This window comes from Microcaecilia unicolor, chromosome 2 (assembly GCF_901765095.1).
Source record: "Microcaecilia unicolor chromosome 2, aMicUni1.1, whole genome shotgun sequence".
Taxonomy (NCBI): domain Eukaryota; kingdom Metazoa; phylum Chordata; class Amphibia; order Gymnophiona; family Siphonopidae; genus Microcaecilia; species Microcaecilia unicolor.
The window spans coordinates 408,349,375-408,369,366 of record NC_044032.1 but is presented as its reverse complement, the minus strand read 5'-3'; the positions used below and the strand labels follow the sequence as shown (position 1 = coordinate 408,369,366).

Genomic DNA, 19,992 nt, shown 5'->3' with positions numbered 1-19,992 from the left:
GACTAAATACGTTACTGTGAAGGCACTGTTTCAAAAGAGAAATAAGAGTGTAATCCTAGGCTCCTGATGGCTCTCTGAAGGGGAAATTACGACGTGTTATTTTGCTGTTAACCCCAGTTATTAGTAACTAGGTCTCATCACAAAAAATAGGACATATGCTAAAAATCATAGGTTAGTGGTAAAATAACATGTCTTAACGGTAGCTCACATTGATAGACCTGTGGAGGGGCATAATCGAATGGAAACACCTATCTCCATGGGCGTTTATCTCCGAGAACGGGTCCGTGAAGGGGCGGGCTGAACCGAATTTTCGAAAAAATGGACGTTTTTGAGCTGGGCGTTTGTTTTTTTTAGCGATAATGGAAACTAAAAACGCCCAGCTCAAAAACGTCCTAATCCAAGCCATTTGGTCGTGGGAGGGGCCAGGATTCGTAGTACACTGGCCCCCCCCCCCCTGATATGCCAGGACACCAACTGGGCACCCTAGGTCAATGCGGTGGACTTCAGAAAAAGCTCCCACATGCATAGCTCCCTTACCACGGGTGCTGAGCTCCCAACCCCCCTCCCCCAAAACCCACTACCCACAAATGTACAACACTACCATAGCTCTTAGGGGTGAAGGGGGCACCACATGTGGGTACAGTGGGTTTTGGAGGCCTCTCATTTACCAGCACAAGTGTTACAGGTGGGGGGGGGATGGGCCTGGGGCCACCTGGCTGCAGTGCACTGCGGTACCCACTAAAAGTGCTCCAGGGAACTGCATACACGCAGGCCTCTAGGACTGGTTGCTGTTATATAACATTGGCACACCAGTTGACACCTGAAGACTAATCTCTCCGAAAACGTCCTTTATTGGAATAACCGCCTTTACTCACAGTTAACTGCAGATCAGAGGTTGTGCCCCACTGGCAACGAGTCTCCCTGGTACTGAGATTAGCAGTAGGTCAGAGCTGGCAGAATGCTGTACAATGCCCTCTTTCAGCCACATTCAAGGGAAGAACTAAGTTGTCTAGTGTGGCTAACACAGGAAAGGGAACTAAAACTGGCTTACAAAATGGCCACTACCGCATGGACTACAACAGGAAACACAACAGGGCACACTCTGACCCAGTAGGCAGGGGGAAATGCACCATGGGAGAAGAGCCTACCAACTACCAACATCGTGAGACTGTAACACAAGCTAATGAAATCACGGAGCCCAATACCCTACACCCACCACAATGCAATGCTGATGTGACCCTGTACTGCACCCGAGAGCCACATCTGAACCAGGGAAAGGCCGTGACAGGATCAAACACATTCTGCTGTCATGGAGGTGGGTACGGCATTTGAGGCTGGCATAGAGGCTGGAAAAAAGTTTGTAAAGTGAGTTTTTTTTTTTGGTGGGAGGGGGTTAGTGACCACTGGGGGAGTCCGGGGAGGTCATCCCCGATTCCCTCCAGTGGTCATCTGGGCAGTTGGAGCACTTTTTTGGGACTTGTTCGTGAAAAAAAAAGGGTCCAAAAAAAGTGACTCAAAATCGCGGTAAAAACGCCTTTTTTTTTCGATTATCAGCTAAAGACGTCCATCTCTCCTTGGCTGATAACCACGCCCCAGTTCCGCCTCCACCACGCCTCCGACACGCCCCCGTCAACTTTATTCGTTTCCGCGACGGAGTGCAGTTGGAAACACCCAAAATCGGCTTTCGTTATACCGATTTGGGCGCCTTTGCAAGACAAACGCCCATCTCCCGATTTGGGTCGAAATATAGGCGTTTTTCTTTTTCGATTATAAGCTGGATAGTCTATTCTTTGTGGGGAAAACAGTAGATGAAGGATCCTTTCACTGGGTATATCTTCTAAAACAAGGCTAAATTATACAGAGAGCATTGCATGATTCAGATTTGTTGTGTAAAACCTGATCTGTTTTCTGAATCACAACTGTAGGAACAATTAAAAGCAGGGTTAGGGAGTAGACCTCTTCAGTAGATATATATGAGGAAACCGAAGAGATTCAGTCATTAGATTTCAAATTTAGACTGTTCTTTTGCAGTTTTGTAGAATATTTCTAAGCAGACCTAAGCAAAGGTCTCACAAATGACTTGATACATTACACAGTTTACACAACATTCGTTTTGATGTCACAGTTTATTATTACAATTATTTATTTGTGTGTGTGGGGGGGGGGGTGGAAATAACATAGGAGATTTGCATATAAAATAAAGTTATGTGCATTGTTATAGAATCCATGACGATTTCAGTACGGATCTCTAGGCACGCTATATAGAATCTGGGGGGTGGGGTGGGTGATGCTTTCTTTTTTTTTCTTGGGGCAACCATCTAACTGGTGTTCTGAGTGAGGGGATCACCTGCTGCCTGGCTGGAGTTCTGAAGAGACTCCCCTCATATTGTGTGCCTTGTGGTGATGGGGGGAGAGGTGAGAGCACACATCAACTCATCCCTTACCTCAGGCAGCAAACCCAAGCAGACCTTATCCTATGTAAGGTTGTTTTGGATGTTTTTCTGTTTACGGCAGCACTCGGGATGCTCCTCAGAGGAACTGTTGAAGACTAGCCAGAGTAATGAGTTGTTAATAAAAGGTTGAACTGATAGAGTGCATGTTAGTATCTGCAGTGTGACCTTTTGAAATAATACTAGTCAGAGGATGTATAGTAATATTGAAACAGACATATCTTTAAGCTACAACTGAAAATGGCATGAGCTAAATCCAAATCCTTTCCCCCTTTGAGTGCAAGATGAAGCTGACATTATTCTGTTGCCTTTTTCACAATAAATAGCTGAGCTATTGCTATTACAGTATTATGAACCTCTGTTTTCTTATTTCTGTGGGGCTGTTTTACTAAAATGAAATAAAATCTGGACTTAACGTAGGACTTTCCTGCATGCTAAGCCCAGATTGTACACAGTATTTTTTAGGGCATTTTCTTGTGTTATATACTATATAAACCGCTTTGAATGTAGTTGCAAAAACCACAGAAAGGCAGTATATCAAGTCATAAGTACATAAGTACATAAGTAGTGCCATACTGGGAAAGACCAAAGGTCCATCTAGCCCAGCATCCTGTCACCGACAGTGGCCAATCCAGGTCAAGGGCACCTGGCACGCTCCCCAAACGTAAAAACATTCCAGACAAGTTATACCTAAAAATGCGGAATTTTCCAAGTCCATTAATAGCGGTCTATGGACTTGTCCTTTAGAATCTATCTAACCCCTTTTTAAACTCCGTCAAGCTAACCGCCCGTACCACGTTCTCCGGCAATGAATTCCAGAGTCTAATTACACGTTGGGTGAAGAAAAATTTTCTCCGATTCGTTTTAAATTTACCACACTGTAGCTTCAACTCATGCCCTCTAGTCCTAGTATTTTTGGATAGCGTGAACAGTCGCTTCACATCCACCCGATCCATTCCACTCATTATTTATACACTTCTATCATATCTCCCCTCAGTCGTCTCTTCTCCAAGCTGAAAAGCCCTAGCCTTCTCAGCCTCTCTTCATAGGAAAGTCGTCCCATCCCCACTATCATTTTCGTCGCCCTTCGCTGTACCTTTTCCAATTCTACTATATCTTTTTTGAGATACGGAGACCAGTACTGAACACAATACTCCAGGTGCGGTCGCACCATGGAGCGATACAACGCATTATAACATCCGCACACCTGGACTCCATACCCTTCCTAATAACACCCAACATTCTATTCGCTTTCCTAGCCGCAGCAGCACACTGAGCAGAAGGTTTCAGCGTATCATCGACGACGACACCCAGATCCCTTTCTTGATCCGTAACTCCCATTCCCTTTCCCCTTTTAATTGCAGGCATTAAGGGACCAATGTTCAGACCACGGGAGGCAGCCTGGCTAACTCCTACACTCAGTGGATAGTCGGGCACTGAATATCTGGTTTATCTGTGGCCAGTTTAAACCAGGGGCGTATCTGGACTCCGGCGGTAGGGGGGGCCAGAGCCAGAGGGAGGGGGCACATTTTAGCCCCCCCCCCCCCCCGCCGCCGCCCCCCCCACCGCCGAGCCCCCACCGCCACCAATGTGACTCTCTCCACCCCCCTCCCGCCGCCAACCCTCCCCGCTGCCGTTCTTACTTTTGCTGGCGGGGGACCCCAACCCCCGCCAGCCGAGGTCTGCTTCCACCTGCCGCTGCCGTAAAAACATCTTCTTCAGCCGGCGGGGACCCCAAACCCCCGCCAGCCGCCCCGCGGTGTTTGAAATTCATCTTCGGCCTCCGTGGCCGTGCTGCTGTGATAGGTGCTGTTGAAATCCACTTCGGAGTCTGACGTCGCAGCACGTACAACGTACAACGACGTCAGACTCTGAAGTGGATTTCAACAGCGCCTATCACAGCAGCACGGCCACGGAGGCCGAAGATGAATTTCAAACACCGCGGGGCGGCTGGCGGGGGTTTGGGGTCCCCCGCCGGCTGAAGAAGATGTTTTTACGGCAGCGGCAGGTGGAAGCACACCTCGGCTGGCGGGGGTTGGGGTCCCCCGCCAGCAAAAGTAAGAACGGCAGCGGGGGAGAGTTGATGGCGGTAGGGGGGTCCAGGGCAAAATCTGCGGGGGCCCAGGCCCCTCAGGCCCCACGCAGATACGCCCCTGGTTTAAACTTAACTGGCCAAGTCGATATTTAGCACTGGCTGGTTAAGTGTATTGCTGCCAAAAATAGGCTTGCTATTTGAGCTGCCCAATTTGGCCGCCAAACTTAGGGCTCCTTTTACTAAGTGGCGGTAAGTCCAATACGGGATTACCGCTCGCTATAATGGAAGTACCACCAGGCTACCGCAGCAGCCTGGCGGTACTTCCCATCCCTACCGCACAGTCATTTCCGGCACTACAAAAATGTATTTAGTTTTTGTAGCGCTGGACTGTACCCTGCGGTAATCAGGCAGTGCCGCACACTGCCTGGTTACCACCAGGTTAACGCAGGAGCCCTTACCGCCACCTCAGTGGGTGGCGGTAAGGGCTCCCCCCCCCCCCACACACACACACGAAATGGCCATGCATCAAGTGCTTTACTTGCCGCCTAGCCATTTCCTGCAGGAAAGTTAAACCTTTCCTTTTACCAGCTGCTGTACAAAGGGGGTCTTTGCGCACATGTTAAGCACGTCCCCACGCCAGTGCCGCCCCCTTTTGCTGCAGCTTGTAAAAGGGGCTCTTAGCCAGCAATATGCTGAATATTCACGGGTAGCCAGTTATATCATGTAAAATAACCAGTTAGCTGCTATGGGCCAGATTCTACATATGGCATCTAGATTTGCGCACCGAAATCCAGGTGCATTCTAAAACTATGCACGCAATTTAATTGGCTCAACAAGCCAATCAGCATTTCCAACAGCACTTAACGAGCAATAAAGAGCACTAACTGACAATAATTGCAAGTTATGTGCACAACTCGGTAAGTGCATTTTATAATGAATTGCGCCTAAACGGTGAAGCGCGCTGTTCAAAATAAATATGTGCAGTTCAAAAGGGGCGTGTTTATGGGTGTTCCAAAATTTATGCACGTAGTTATAGAATACAGCGCAGTCCACCTAAATCTACGTGCCGGGATTTACACCAGGTTTTCATTGGTGTAAATGGACGCACGAAGATTTAGGTGCAATGATATCGACTAAGCGTATTCTAAATACTGCGCATAAATCTTATGGAATACGCTTAGGCAAAACTGAGTTCCGTGCGGATTTTTTAGGCTCCATATATAGAATCTGGCCCAATGCCTCAGTACAGAGAGGATCTCTGCTCATTCACTGTACTGAACACCCAGTTTTCCTGGGTGTTGGTAGTACCCTTCCAAAGGTTTTCCTCTTTGAGGAAAGTGACAGGATTACTTCCCGAGGTATTGTATCACCCCTGAAGCAGCCCAGGAGGGTGAAACACAGCTGTTTCGGACACCTGTTTTATCTGCATTTTACAATAAAGGTTGTCATTCATCTTTCGCCATACCTGCTCCTGCATCTTCCACTCTCTCCACCCATGACATGCTCCCTGCCAAAAAATATTTCTAAAAATTTGGTAACACATGGGTTAGGGTGAGCAAACAGGCAAAATACCACAAAATGCTTTAACGTGTTTCTGCAGTAGCCTGATAGCATGCGCTAACCACACGTTAGAAGGGACTATGCGGGATTCATTTCTGTGAGGACTATGTAAGGTTGCTTCTTTTGTGACCTTCTTAAATTGTATGATTGTACTTTGTGTGAATGTCTTATGCAACTAGGTCTTTCCTATTGTTAAAATGGCGTTCGTTTCTGACTTCTTGTTTTTATTATTATTTTATTTGTAAATCACCTTAATTTGTACACAATGAAAGTGGTATAGTAAATTTTAATAAATGATAAATGAAACGCCCTTTAATAAAAGGGCCCCTATGTTTACACTTGTGATTTCTGATGTTGCTACTTGAATTACAACTTCGCACACAAGCAAGAACAAGTTATGCCTACTCTGTGAAGCCATGCATGGTGGTTTGGTTTGGTTTCTGCTAAACATTGACTGGCTCAAAGGTCATATACCATATACCCTTTGATTCCTGAAAAATGAGCCACCTTTAAAATCTGGGCACATTTTCAGTAAAATCAAATCAATATTCAACTTATACATGTGCACTTTGTATAGTTTTGTTTGAGAAATGGTAACCATTGGGCATTGAAACTATCCCTTTTTACCATATACTTGCCTAATTATATGTATTTATACAAAGACCTTGGTTATCTTTGCTCCATGCTTGCTGGTGATGCACGAAAATTTTATGGACATCTGTCATTTTTCAATAGTGGCTGAGAAGACGAAAGAACAAGTGACCCATGTGGGTGGAGCAGTGGTGACAGGGGTAACAGCCGTGGCACAGAAGACAGTGGAAGGAGCAGGAAATATTGCTGCAGCCACTGGCTTAGTCAAGAAAGATCAAGCCAGCAAACAGGTTGGTTCTACTGGCAAATGGGAGGATTGGAAAATGCGGATCAAAAAACCAGGGAACTTGATATTTACAAAGCATGAGGTGGCCAAGAGCTTTTATTGGAGACCTGAGGTGGAGACTCTTTCATATATCTAGAAGAATGTTCATAAAGTATGACTTAGAATTTGACATGGATGAGAATTTTCAAGTGTCGTGGGTTATTCTGTCATTGCAACATCCAAGAGTTGAGACAAATGAAAGGTGATCAGGTTGCATGCTGTTTGTAAGCCTTTCCTGGAAATTGTTGGCACAAGCATAGAATGAGTGCATTCCTTCTTCAATTGTGCTGTTTTGTCTTAGAAAACAAAGGGGTCAACATTCTGCTGGCAGCAGTGAGCCTTTCATTTTTAGTCACCTGTGGCATTATTCCTAGATATTCATTGACAAGCCATGTCTGGGCACCAGCATTAAGGAGCCCTTTTACTAAGCTGCGTAAGTGCCTATGTGTGCCCGTGCGCCAATTCTGAGTTAACGCCCAGCTACTGCATGGCCCTTGCGGTAATTTCATTTTTGGCATGCATCCGCTAAGCGCGTCCCCAAAATATTTTTTTTCTGGCGCACGTCAGCTACACGCATCAAGTGGCATTTGACATGCGTAGGTCATTACCGCGTGAGACTTTACCGCTAGGTCAATGGCTGGTGGTAAGGTCTCAGACCCAAAATGGATGTGCGGCAATTTTCATTTTGTTGCACGTCCATTTTCAGCAAAAACTTTTAAAAGGCGTTTTTTACAGGTGCACTAAAAATGATTCTGCGCGTGCCCAAAACACGCATCTACACTACCTCAGGCAATTTTTCAGCGCTTAGTAAAAGGACCCCTAAATATCCAAGTCTAGGCAGCCAGCTATTTCTGATGCAGTTAAGTGTAATATTCAGCACTTAAGTTTCAAGTTTCGTAAGTGATACCACATTAACATAGGACTGACTTTTATGTGATCCAATTTGAACGCCAAACTTAGAGCTTCTTTTACAAAGCTGCGCTAGCGATATAGGTGCGGAATATGCAGTGAAGTCAATTCGATTCCTATGGGCTTTGTCGTATTTGCCACACTAGCGTAGCTTTGTGAAAGGAGCCCTTAGTCAGTTAAGTGCTGAATATCAACACTTAACAGCGAAAGTGACAACTAAGCCCAAGAACCTCCCATAAAATAGCCAGCTTTGAGTTTAGCAGTTTAGGGTGATATTCAGCGGCACTAACCGGTTAAGTGTCGCTGAATATCAGCGGATAGCCCTGAACAAGTGATTTAATCAGCCAGTAGCCATTTCTGGCCAGTTTAAATCGTTTGAATATCAACTCTGTAAAATATACTTCTGTTGCATCAATATGATCATGCTCTAAAACAATTATACCATTATGTTAAATATAATACAACTACTTCCCCAGAGACAAAAGATATTGAATAGTCAGTCATATGAAAAACTTTTTTTTTTAAGAATAAGGAATAATGTGGGTTAGTAAATGCTTTGAGCCTTCTCCTGGAGATACAGTAAGCCAGTTGGGTTTTCAGAGCTACTACAATAAATAAAATCTTTTGTATGCAAATCTATTTCATGCATATTCATTCTGATTGTCCTGAAAACCTGACTGGCTAAGTGTACCTCCAGGAGAGGGTTGAGAAGCACTAGGTAAATGAATGTTATATGCATCCGTGGCTGGGATAGCACAGATGTTACCTGTGGAAGTAATATTTATGCCTTCCCTACAGTGAGAATGCGCATTCCCAGACCAATCAGTCTATGATCTTCATAGAAACCACTCCTCAGCATAGCCCATTAGTCATCAACAGAGCAAATTTTCATAGTGTCACCCTCTGGTATAAACTCCGCTCCCACTGACTTCCAAAAAGAGGCCTCTGTCCCACAGGAGAGCTTTGAGTTGATTATTTGTCATATTGGAGCTGGAGCCATTGGGCATTGGTGCTGCCCAATAACAGAGGCTGATCTGGGATAAACAGAGGCTGATCTGGGATAAAGGGAGTCCAGGATTTAGAGAGGGCCCATGGAGTCTGGAGGCCCCCCTTTTCTTGGAAGTCAGGTGGGTCAGAGTTTCTTGGTGTTAGGTTTACAAAGATATTCTCTGTTGGGGAGGGGAAGATAGGCCAGTGTAAAGAGGATTTTATTCTGTAGTGTTGCAACATTTTCTTGGGAATTGTAACGGGGGTGGGGGTGGGGGGGAGAGAGACTACTGGCCCCTTTAAAGCATTGGCAGGTGTAATACTGTTAGGGCTAAAGTTAAGTTAACCACATGAGGTACAGTTAACTTTGTAAACACTGTCCTGACTTGCTGGTTTTATTGTGATCTGTGCTAGTGCATTGTAAGGTTAGTGAACTGGATTTCCATGCGTTTTATGTGACACATCACATTCAATTGTTTTTATAGAGCAGATAATGTTGCCCAGAGAAATATTGGCCTTGGTCACTGTTTTTTCTGTGATTACCTTACATAGTAACATAGTAGATGACGGCAGAAAAAAGACCTGCACGGTCCATCCAGTCTGCCCAACAAGACAACTCATGTGTGCTACTTTTTGTGTATACCCTACTTTGATTTGTACCTATGCTCTTCAGGGCACAGACCGTATAAGTCTGCCCAGCACTATCCCTGCCTCCCACCACCGGCTCTGGCACAGACCGTATAAGTCTGCCCAGCACTATCCCCACCTCCCAACAACCAGCCCCGCCTCCCACCACCGGCTCTGGCACAAACCATATAAGTCTGCCCAGCACTATCCCTGCCTCCCACCACCGGCTCTGGCACAGACCATATAAGTCTGCCCAGCACTATCCCTGCCTCCCAACCTCCAGTCCCGCCTCCCACCACTGGCTCTGGCACAGACCGTATAAGTCTGCCCAGCATCATCCCCGCCTCCCAACCACCAGCCCCGCCTCCCACCACCAGCTCGAGCTGTGGAAGGTAATTCTATAACTGGGTGCTAGATAAGAAAACAGGCGTCTACTCTCCTTTATAGAATACAAGTGAGAGATGCACATATACACCATAGGACTGGCATAAGCGTGTGTGCCTAGGTTCCAGATATACATGTGGGACTTTAAATTCAATCTCTGGGCATTGATCACAGATCCACATGTAAAATAAATGGCTAAATAGGGGACATTGACAAGCACTAATTGGCAGTCATAAGTAGTTACACTGCTATTCTATAACCTGAGTGCCTAACTTATCTTGTGTAACTGCAAAGGGGCCATGGGAGGGGCTTGGGTGTTTCCAGGATTTAGAAGTGCAGTTATATACTACTTACATTTCCGCACCTGACTGACAGTAGCTGGGTGCGAGTATTTACACCAGACTTTGGAGGACGTAAGTGCTTATGTCCAAAATTAGGTGTGAAATTTCGTGCTAAACTGGTATTCTATAAAGACAGTTTCACACGGAACATCCCCTATACTAGAATTCACACTTACCACGCATCATCCCAGCATCTAACTTTCATCAACTTTTACTGAATTCCCCCCTAATTTACACTCCTAATTTACAAGCCTAATCTATTTCGGAGCACAGATTATGCTCGTAATTTAGGAGCATAACCTTTATAGAATAAGGCCCTATATGTGTGCCTTATACATTCTATAAGTTATACAAGTAACTTTGCACCCCGCCCATGCCCTCATTACAGAATTACCCCCAAATTGTATTCAGGTTTCTATGATCATTATTCACAGTGTTATTATGGTATTCCACTTCTATAATCTTTATTTTACCAAGAAAACATTCTTTAGATGAATATTAGGCTTGTTTACTAAGGTGTGTTAAGGTGATGATTTGAGTCAAATGCAGAATATGGCATTCAATGTGTATTAAAATGCATTAATATGTATTTTGGCTATTGGACAAATTTGCATGATTGAAGCCTACTTTAATTTGAGGGCTTTCAAGAGGGTCAGTGTTTTTCTCTTTTACATGAATTTATGTGTGATGGCAGAGTCTGTATTTTCCTAATTTGAATTCTGAATGTACAATCTATATCTTTATTCTTATTTCCATACTGAATTCATAGGCAGCTACTATTTAGCACTATCTGGATTTAAACACTAAGGGGTCAATTTTTAAAGTGATTTAACTGGCCAGAAACGGCTGTTCAGAGCTAACCGGTCATTTTCAGTGGCACTTAACCAGTCAGCGCTACGCTGAAAACCAGCTATTGTTCCAGGGGTGGAGTCAGCACTTGGCTGGTTAAGTGCTGATATTCAGGATAACCACATAAACAGAACCACATAAAAGTAAGTTCTAGCTTTATGAGGTAACCCATAGCCAGTTAAGTGCTGAATATCGCACTTAACCGTCTTTAGCCCACTCCTGAAACTCAGAAATTCATTGCTGAAGCCTGGACATGGCCCGGCATTGAATTTCCAGGCATAGCACTAGCAGCAGTCAGTGAGCGTCACCAGCTGAATATCGACCCCTATGGTTCTCAACCTGCTACTTTAACCACTACACTACTCCTCTACTCTGGAGAGTTGATTGCTGTAGGGCAGAGTTAAATCATCCCCCAGTCTGTCCCGAATAAAAGAAAATACTCTGCACTGGCTATTTCCAGATAATCAGCTGGTTACTCTGCTCAGGAAATTTGCAGTGCTGGAGTCTGGATAATTATTGTAATTTCCCCCTCAAGAAATCACATTTAAAGAGTGTAGTTTTTCTAAAAGCATAATGTATTTGTAGACAATCTGTATTGCTTGGTTGTGCAGCCTTTTATTTACTTTAAGGGTAATGTTATAGCAGGAAACCTAAGACACATTGATGCAAAATATGGACCTGTGTGTCTTTCTAGACCTGCCTCCCTGATGGGCTGATGATCAGAAGCAAACATGAGCACCACAGGCTATTAATGCCATACTAGTGCCCACGTTTGCTACTGCCCCGTGATCAGAACCCCCAAGCGCGTGAAACAACGCTCTCACTGGCTCTGACCACAAGTAACATGTAAATGCAGGCTAAACAGAAATTTTATTATTACTCACCAAACATTGGCACACTGCCCGCGACAAACCCTACACCAGCTCGGAGCTGGCGTTAGGGTTTGCAGAACATTGGAGAGGAATGAGGAGCCCTGTATAGCATGCATTTGCATGCTAGCATGCCCTCCATCCCCCCAATGGAACCCCTCCCCCACAGGAGCCCCAAGTCCCCACTGCAAGCCAGCAACACGGGGGCCCAACCCCCCTGAGACAGTTCACAGGGGCTGGAGATCTAATCCCCCCCTCTTGTACCCCCCACAAAAAAGCCCTGGGGGCCCAGTAGGCTGCAAATGCAAGCCCCCCCCAACCTGGTAGCCTAGCGGCCCCCTCCCCACCCCTGTACCTTACTGGTGGTGGAGGAGGGAGTAGTACACTCCCTCCTCTTCCAGCACTACCTTGAAAATGGCGGCGCCCAGCCCTGCCCATTATATTCTAGGATGTGCTGGGCAGGGCTTCACCACCATATAAGGGAGAACTCTGTGTTGCTGGCTTGGGGTGGGGAGGGGGGTTGGGTTCGATTGGCACTAGGCACCAGGGCCTTACATTTGCAGGGGGGTCTGGGGAGTCCCACGGATCACCAGCCCCTGTGTTTGACAGGTCTTAGCTTTTGACAGGCCAAACCTGTCAAACAAGTGCGGGAGGATTGTGCCTGAGTGCAAGCTCAGGCACAATCCTCCTGCACTTTTACCCTATGATCAGAGATAATAGCGTGCTTAAATTTACATGCTATTATCTTGATCATAGGGGCAGTAAAGCCCCACCCTGTTCTAGCGCTATTTTTAGAGTGCTGTTTGGAATAGCACGGGACTTTTGATCATCTGCACCTGAAAACTCCCACAAAAAGTTACACCTGCTGAGAGACAGCCATAAACTTTCTTCCTAAGTTTACAAAAATGTGTACATACATTTCTAACATACATACCTACCTTGCAACTCTGCCCCAGTTCTGCCTAACCTCTATCCCCCAGAAATGCCTGTGCAATATGCATTGATAGCACATAAGTTTCTGCATGTGTAACCTCTGGCAATTTTATGAGTCACTTTTTCTGTAAATACATTTTTTACACACAAAAAGGATCATAAATTACCTTCTAAATGATTATTATTATCATTTTTCATGATAAAACAGCATGCTTATATTCCCACAGTACCACAAATTCCTTGTTTTTCAATATTTTATATTGCTATGATTTCTTTTTTTTTTTAATCCATTATTTTTAAGTAGTTACCGAATGAGTAGAATATTATTGAAAGAAGGAATTGGTATAATTTAGCCATGCAGTAATCTCAGTAGTACACTATAACTACATCACCAACTATAAATTATAAGGCAATTAAAGACATCAAGAATTTCTTTTGATAAATTAGCTGTGCCATTTTTTAAATGTCATTAGAGGTCAGAAATTCCTTATTATGTTCTCAATCAGCTGCTTAACTTTATCGTAATCGTATACGAAGAGACAATTTAAAATCAAATAGAGAGATGTAAGCACAATTCTAAGACCGAGATGTGAAGCACTGAGAACTGTCTTGTACTGTAGTATAATACAAGCATTAGCTTGGTTCTCTTTTACTTCCTTTCTCTGATTTTTTTGCCCTTTTTGCAGTTCACTAAATTCATCTGTCTTTTCTTCCCTTACATATATACTGTAAACCGCCTTGAGGGCTCCTTTTACTAAGTGGCGGTAAGTCCAACACAGCTTACCACTTGCTATACAGGAAGTACTGCCAGGCTACCACAGCAGCCCAGCGGTACTTCCCACCCCTAGCGCACCATTGTTTCCGGTGCTACAAACTTTATTTATTTTTGTAGCGCCGGAGTGTAGCCAGCGGTAATCGGGTAGTGACGCGCGCTGCCCGGATACTACCAGGTTAACACAGGAGCCCTTACTACCACCTCAATGGGTGGCAGTAAGGGCTCCTCCCCGAAATGGCCGCACGGCAAATGCTTTACTTGCTGTCCGGTCATTTCCTGTAGGAAAGTGAGACTTCCCTTTTACCAGCTGTGGTAAAAGGGGGCCTTGGCATGCGTGTAAAACACACACCGACACTAGTGCTGGCCCCCTTTAACCACAGCTTGGTAAAAGGGGCCCAGAGTGAATTATTTAAAAAAGGCAGTAAATAAATCCTAATAAATAAATAAATATGTCCTTTCTGTCTTGTGGGTAGAGTTCACAGGAAGCCAAGAAACAGGTGACAGGCCTGGCTGAAAGTTGATGAACCACAACAACTTTTAAAAAATGGGACCTGACACAGCCTGTGTTTCGACAACAGTGCCTGCATCAAAGGTCATTGTCTCACAGATCCACTATATAGGCCAAGCAGTGGACATATACACCATCCTTCTTGAAGGCACATTACCCATTGTTTTTAACACCGTGTAACATATGTGCACTGCTTTGCATAGATAGTAGATCTGTGAGACAATGATCCCTGACACAAGCACTGCTGCCATAACATGGGCCATGTCGGTTCTTTTATTAATAAAGTTGTTGCTGTTGTTATATTTTTGGTTACGCTTGGTATTATTTGAGGAAAATTAATAAAGAGATTTATCAAAAATTATATAACTGGAAGAATTCGAGGAGCGATAATGTTATTTTTTTGGTGTAGTACTGTTCAATTATGTTTTTGTTATGAAACGTATGTGGCTGGTAAATTAAGACACTAAGAAAATGTTAGTAAGATCTGGCATCCAGTGGCAGATTTTATGAAGTTGTCTGGTTGATCTTTATAATGCTGTGATATTCCATGGATGGAGCAGCCTTGCTGGCTGAGGTATACTCAGTCATGCAATTGACCTTGGTTGACTTTCTTTGGTGGGAACCACTTGTGTTTAGCAGATTAGTAACTCCCCAATTATGATCTGTTTTTGTATTTTGCTAATGTTATCTTTTTGGTTATGGTTAGTGCTATTTAATGGCAATTAATAATGAGATTGAACTAAAAAAAAAAAAAAGAGTTTGCAATTCACCAGCTTTCGCCCAGGCCTGTCACAATTGACCTCTCCTCTGTTCTTGTTGTTGTTGTTGTTTTTTTTTTTTTTTGTGGGTAGAGTTTATCAAGTTAGATAATCTGATAGGCAGTGACGATCCTAGGTCGACTGCCACCCAGGGCGGATCGCCGATGCACCCCCTCCCCCCGGTTGCAGCACGACACCCCCCCCCCCCCCCCCGGCGCATCAATCCCCCCCCCCCCCCCAGGTACATTCTTAGCTGCTGGGAGCAGCGGCGCGGCTCTTGGCTCCGCTGGCTCCCTGCTCCCTCTGCCCTGGAAGAGGAAGTAACCTTCCAGAGGGAGCAGGGAACCAGCAGAGCCGACAGGTGTGTGGCTGCTCTCTGCACCCCTCCAGCAGCGTGCACCCGGGGCGGACCACCCCCCACCGCCCCGCACTTGGTATGCTGCTGCTGCTGAAAGGTGAACCAGGCCAGAATGAGGCTGAGGTGATTCAGCCTCAATACTATGAATGGGAGACACATATTTGGGGTCCTTTTACAAAGCCAACACAGGCATAAGGCACTCTATCCCAGAACTACCACTGGCCCAATGCAGCCTCCGGCGGTAGTTCCGACTTGAGCGTGCGCCATTTCTGGTACTCCGTAAAAAATTTTTTTTTTATAGTGCGGCGCTAACCCAGCATAGCCATGCGCTGACTGGTTACTTCCAGGTTACTGCAGGAGCCCTTACCGCCACCTCAATGGATGATGGTAAGTGCTCCCAGCCACATGGCCATGTGGTAAGAGTAATCTTACTGCATGGCCATTTTTTTAGGGTTTTTTTTACCCGCTGCAGTAAAAATGGCCCTGGCATGGGAAAAATGGCCCATGCTGCTACCACAGGGCCCTTTTTCCTGCAGTTTAGTAAAAGGACCCCAAAATAAGTTACTATACAAGGCCAGTTAGGCTCAAGAGTGCTGTGAATGCGATATGCCTAGGACTTTTTTGGATTATGCGGTATATAAACCTAAGATAAAATGAGATTAAGGGAGGGAGAAGACACAGCTGTTGGTCTTGTGATGAACTCTGCTAGCACAAGTTTAGATAGCTTTTCTGGAATCTTAAGTCACTCGGGTATGCCATGTGAGGAGAGATTTTTAACAGGGGAAGCAACTAATGCTGGAGTGATAATTAGCTACATCTAAATCAAATAATAAAAAACTGAAGGACAGAAGAGCAGATATACAATGTACTAAAAATACTTGAAAGTCTGAAATGGACCTTATTTTCCAATGGGTTTAAGGCAGTGGTTCCCAACCGTTTTTGGTTCACAGCACCCCTTGTGTCTGCATAAACTTTCATGGCACCCCACCCTTCCACAAATTTCTCTCCCCTACCCATATTTCTCCCCCCCCCCCCCCCCCCATAAAAAGGTATTCTGGGGGGAAAAAGTTTTCAAAATTGGGTTAATGTTAACATTTTTGATTGTATCTAGATATATACATTTTTATACAGGATGGTAACATTGCATATAAAAATGGAACAGAGTGTCTATCTGTATGCAAGATATTTTTTTCTCTTTTGTCTTTTTTTCATTTTGTTCTTTGTTTTCTTTCATTTGTGGGGTTTAGGGAGTTGTTTAATTTGCCTCTTTAATCTCTGCCATCCTCAGGAATCTACCTGGTGCCAGTAGTTTACTGCCTCTGTTGTGTTCCCTCCGGCTGTCTCCTGCCGTCACCTGGGGGAGGCGGGGCTAGTGGTTGGGAGGCTGGGCAGACTTCTACGATCTGTGCCCTGAAAATGGTAGATACAAATCAAAGTCAGGTATACACATAAAGTAGCACATATGAGTTTATCTTGTTGGGCAGACTGGATGGACCGTACAGGTCTTTCTCTGCTGTCATCTACTATGTTACTATCACGCTTATTTTCGAAAGAGAAGGATGCCCATCTTTCGACACAAATCGGGAGATGGGCGTCCTTCCCGCAAGGTCATCCAAATCGGCATAATCGAAAGCCAATTTTTTGACACCCTCGACTGCTTTCCATCACGAGGACGACCAAAGTTCACGGGGGTGTGTCGGCAGGGTAGCGAAGGCGGGACTGGGGCATGATTAGGAGATGGTCATTCTCGGCCGATAATAGAAAAAAGAAGGGCGTCCCTGACGAGCACTTGACCGACTTTACTTGGTCCATTTTTTTTCACAACCAAGCCTCAAAAAGGTGCCCGAACTGACCAGATGACCACCGGAGGGAATTAGGGATGACCTCCCCTTACTCTCCCAGTAGTCACTCACCCCCTCCCACCATAAAAAAACAAGTTTAAAAATACTTTTTTGCCAGCCTCTATGCCAGCCTCAAATACCGTACTCGGGTCCATCGCAGCAGTATACAGGTTCCTGGAGCAGTTGTAGTGGGTGCAGTGTACTTCAGGCAGGCAGACCTGGGGGGGGGGGGGGTTGGGGGGCTCAGCACCCAAGGTAAGGGAGCTATGCACCTGGGAGCAATTTCTGAAGTCCACTGCAGTGCCCCCTAGGGGGCCTGGTTGGTGTCCTGGAATGTGAGGGGGACCAGTGCACTACAAATGCTGGCTCCTCCCACGACCAAAGGGCTTGGATTTGGACATTTTTGAGATAGACGTCTTTGGTTTCCATTATCGCCAAAAACCGAGGACGACCCTCTCTAAGGTCAACCTAAATGTCAAGATTTGGCCATCCATGACCATATTATCGAAACGAAAGATGGACGTCCATCTTGTTTCAATAATACGTGTTGCCCTGCCCCTTTGCAGCACCATCCTTAGAGTTGGGCACCCTTAGAGATGGTCGTCCCCGTTCGAAAATGCCCCTCTATGTTACTCAGGCTCTGACAGTATCTCACTGTCAATCTCTCACACACAAAGGCTCTGACAGTCTCTCCCTATCTTTCTCTCTCACACACACACACTTATACACTCCCTCCCTCCCTCCTGGGCTCTATTTCTGCACGCAATAGGGGAGAGTCTTGTCCCACTGACTACACTATACCCACCGGTGTCATCTGTCAGACAATGCACACAAAACTCACAAAAAAGCCACTTAGAGCTGCAAGCGCCAATTCCTAACTTCTGACACCGCCTGCAGTGCAACCAACCCTTCACATGGCCACTGTGCTCGCCCGTCTCCCACAATCGACACGATAGCCACCAATATGTGTGCAGTAATACCGAACCCAATGCAGGAATTGGATGGGAGTCTGAGCAGTATAAATAAAGTTTGCATTAAAAGAAAGGATTGGCATGGCTGTGGAAAAGCAGAGTTAACACATTAACACTGATAACCCGGGTCCTGGCAACAGGAGCAGATCGATCAGCATGCGCTTGCCTCTCCCTCCGCAGCACCACTGTGAGTTTGCCGCTGTGCACAGTTTGGAAAATGCTGGTTTAAAGAAAATAATTTTATTGAGTTATAATATAAAAATCAAAACAGTATAATACTAATGGAAAAAAGAATAATCAACTGTGCAACACAGCAAGTTACACTGTGGACAAAACTACCCGAATCTTAAACTGACTATAATCATCAGTCCAGTCTAAGATATGAGGTCCATTTCAGACTTTTTAAGCTACAGTAAACTAGAAAGGTATTTTTTATAGAGATAATTAGCAGACATTCCCACCTAAAGTACAAAAAGCCATATTTCAACTTTTCGCTTAGCCTTATATTTATCATCTGTCCCTACTTGTTCCTTATTTTTTAGATATGTGTTAACCTCCTTGCTTTGATTTCTCTTTTCATGTGATTCTCATATTCCAACCTTTCTCTCTTCCTTAATTTGTCACATTTCACATTCCTTCTGCTCTGTCTGTCACTATAATTTGTCCCCATGTGTCTCTTCTCCCACCTCCCAGCTCAGCTTGTCTTCTCAGGTTTCTGTTTACCCTTCAATCCACCTTCTCTCTGCCAGTACCCCAGCTTGTATCTTTCCCTCTATGAACAGCAACATTAACCCTTCCAGAGTAAGAAGCAGTTCCCAAACACACAGCCCCAGAGTGAACCAGATGAACATTACCCCAACCTGGTTTTACACTGTGAATGCTTCTTCCCCACCCCCCCCTCACCCCCACCCCCATTATCACTTTTTATTTTTGGAGTTTTGCTTTCTTACCAACCTTCCTTCCAGTCCACAGCAGATGCTACTCACCAGAGACTAAAGTATAAAAATAATTGGAGAAACTCTTCTCTAGTACTTTATTTCTTGCTCCCTCATCTTTCTCAGTCTTTTGACGACCTTCAGACATATATATATATATATATATATATATATACTATAATAAAACTCACCCTCAACGTTCTGAGGACACTGACGTCAGTGAAGCCAAGCCCTGACTTCCTTCAAAAAGGTTCAAAGGTTCGTGGTGGTGAAGCCACCAAAATCGCTCCGGGCCCCGCCCTCGAGGGCGGAGCAATGGCAGAACAACGAAGGGGTTGGCCAGGGAGGGAGGGGTGTTGGCGACGAAAACCTTGCTAGCGCTCGTTTCATTTGCTCTGAAACGGGCCTCTTTTACTAGTATATATATATATGCTTTTCTTATCTCTCGCTCCTTCTATATTTTTATTTGTATTTCATGTATTCTTCTCCCTTCTTTCTCTGTTTTCCCCATCTCCTTCTCTTCTTTTTCCCTTCCCTAAACCATCTTATCCCTCTTCTTTCCCATCTCTTGGTTCTTCTTTTTCCTGTCCTCTCCTCCTCTCAACTTTGCTCCTGCCCCAAGCTGACCAAAGAAAAGAGAGCAGATCATCCAAAGGATAAGCATAAGAGACATGGGAAAGAAACCTACAAACATAGCCATTTCTGCACAATAACAGAGGTCCTTGGACAATTACCAAACATTGATTCTGAGAAAAGTTTAAACTAGTCGGGTATAAGGTGCTCAGTAAATTCTATCAAAGAGTTTTAAGAGAGTTTAACTCTGGTAACTGATGAAAGTGCTACAAAGAAACTGGTGGTTAATGGAATAAATCATGTTTTGTAGAGTTTCCTAACCTGCAGAGTTGCTGGAAAGAGATCTAATCAATCTTTATTAGAACTATAAAAATTACCCAGCATTCTTCACATTTATGTATAGGAACATTGCA

The 19,992-nt window shown here is 44.9% G+C and overlaps 1 protein-coding gene across 1 annotated transcript in view; it reads left to right on the top strand.

Annotated features, from left to right (window-relative positions):
• SNCA (synuclein alpha) overlaps positions 1-19,992 on the top strand; it is a 267,045-nt gene that overhangs the window by 76,474 nt on the left and 170,579 nt on the right. Inside the window, exon 4 of the mRNA XM_030190690.1 lies at positions 6,781-6,926. Within this exon, the coding sequence (XP_030046550.1) occupies positions 6,781-6,926 (146 nt within the window). The remainder of the gene's footprint in view (positions 1-6,780; positions 6,927-19,992) is intronic.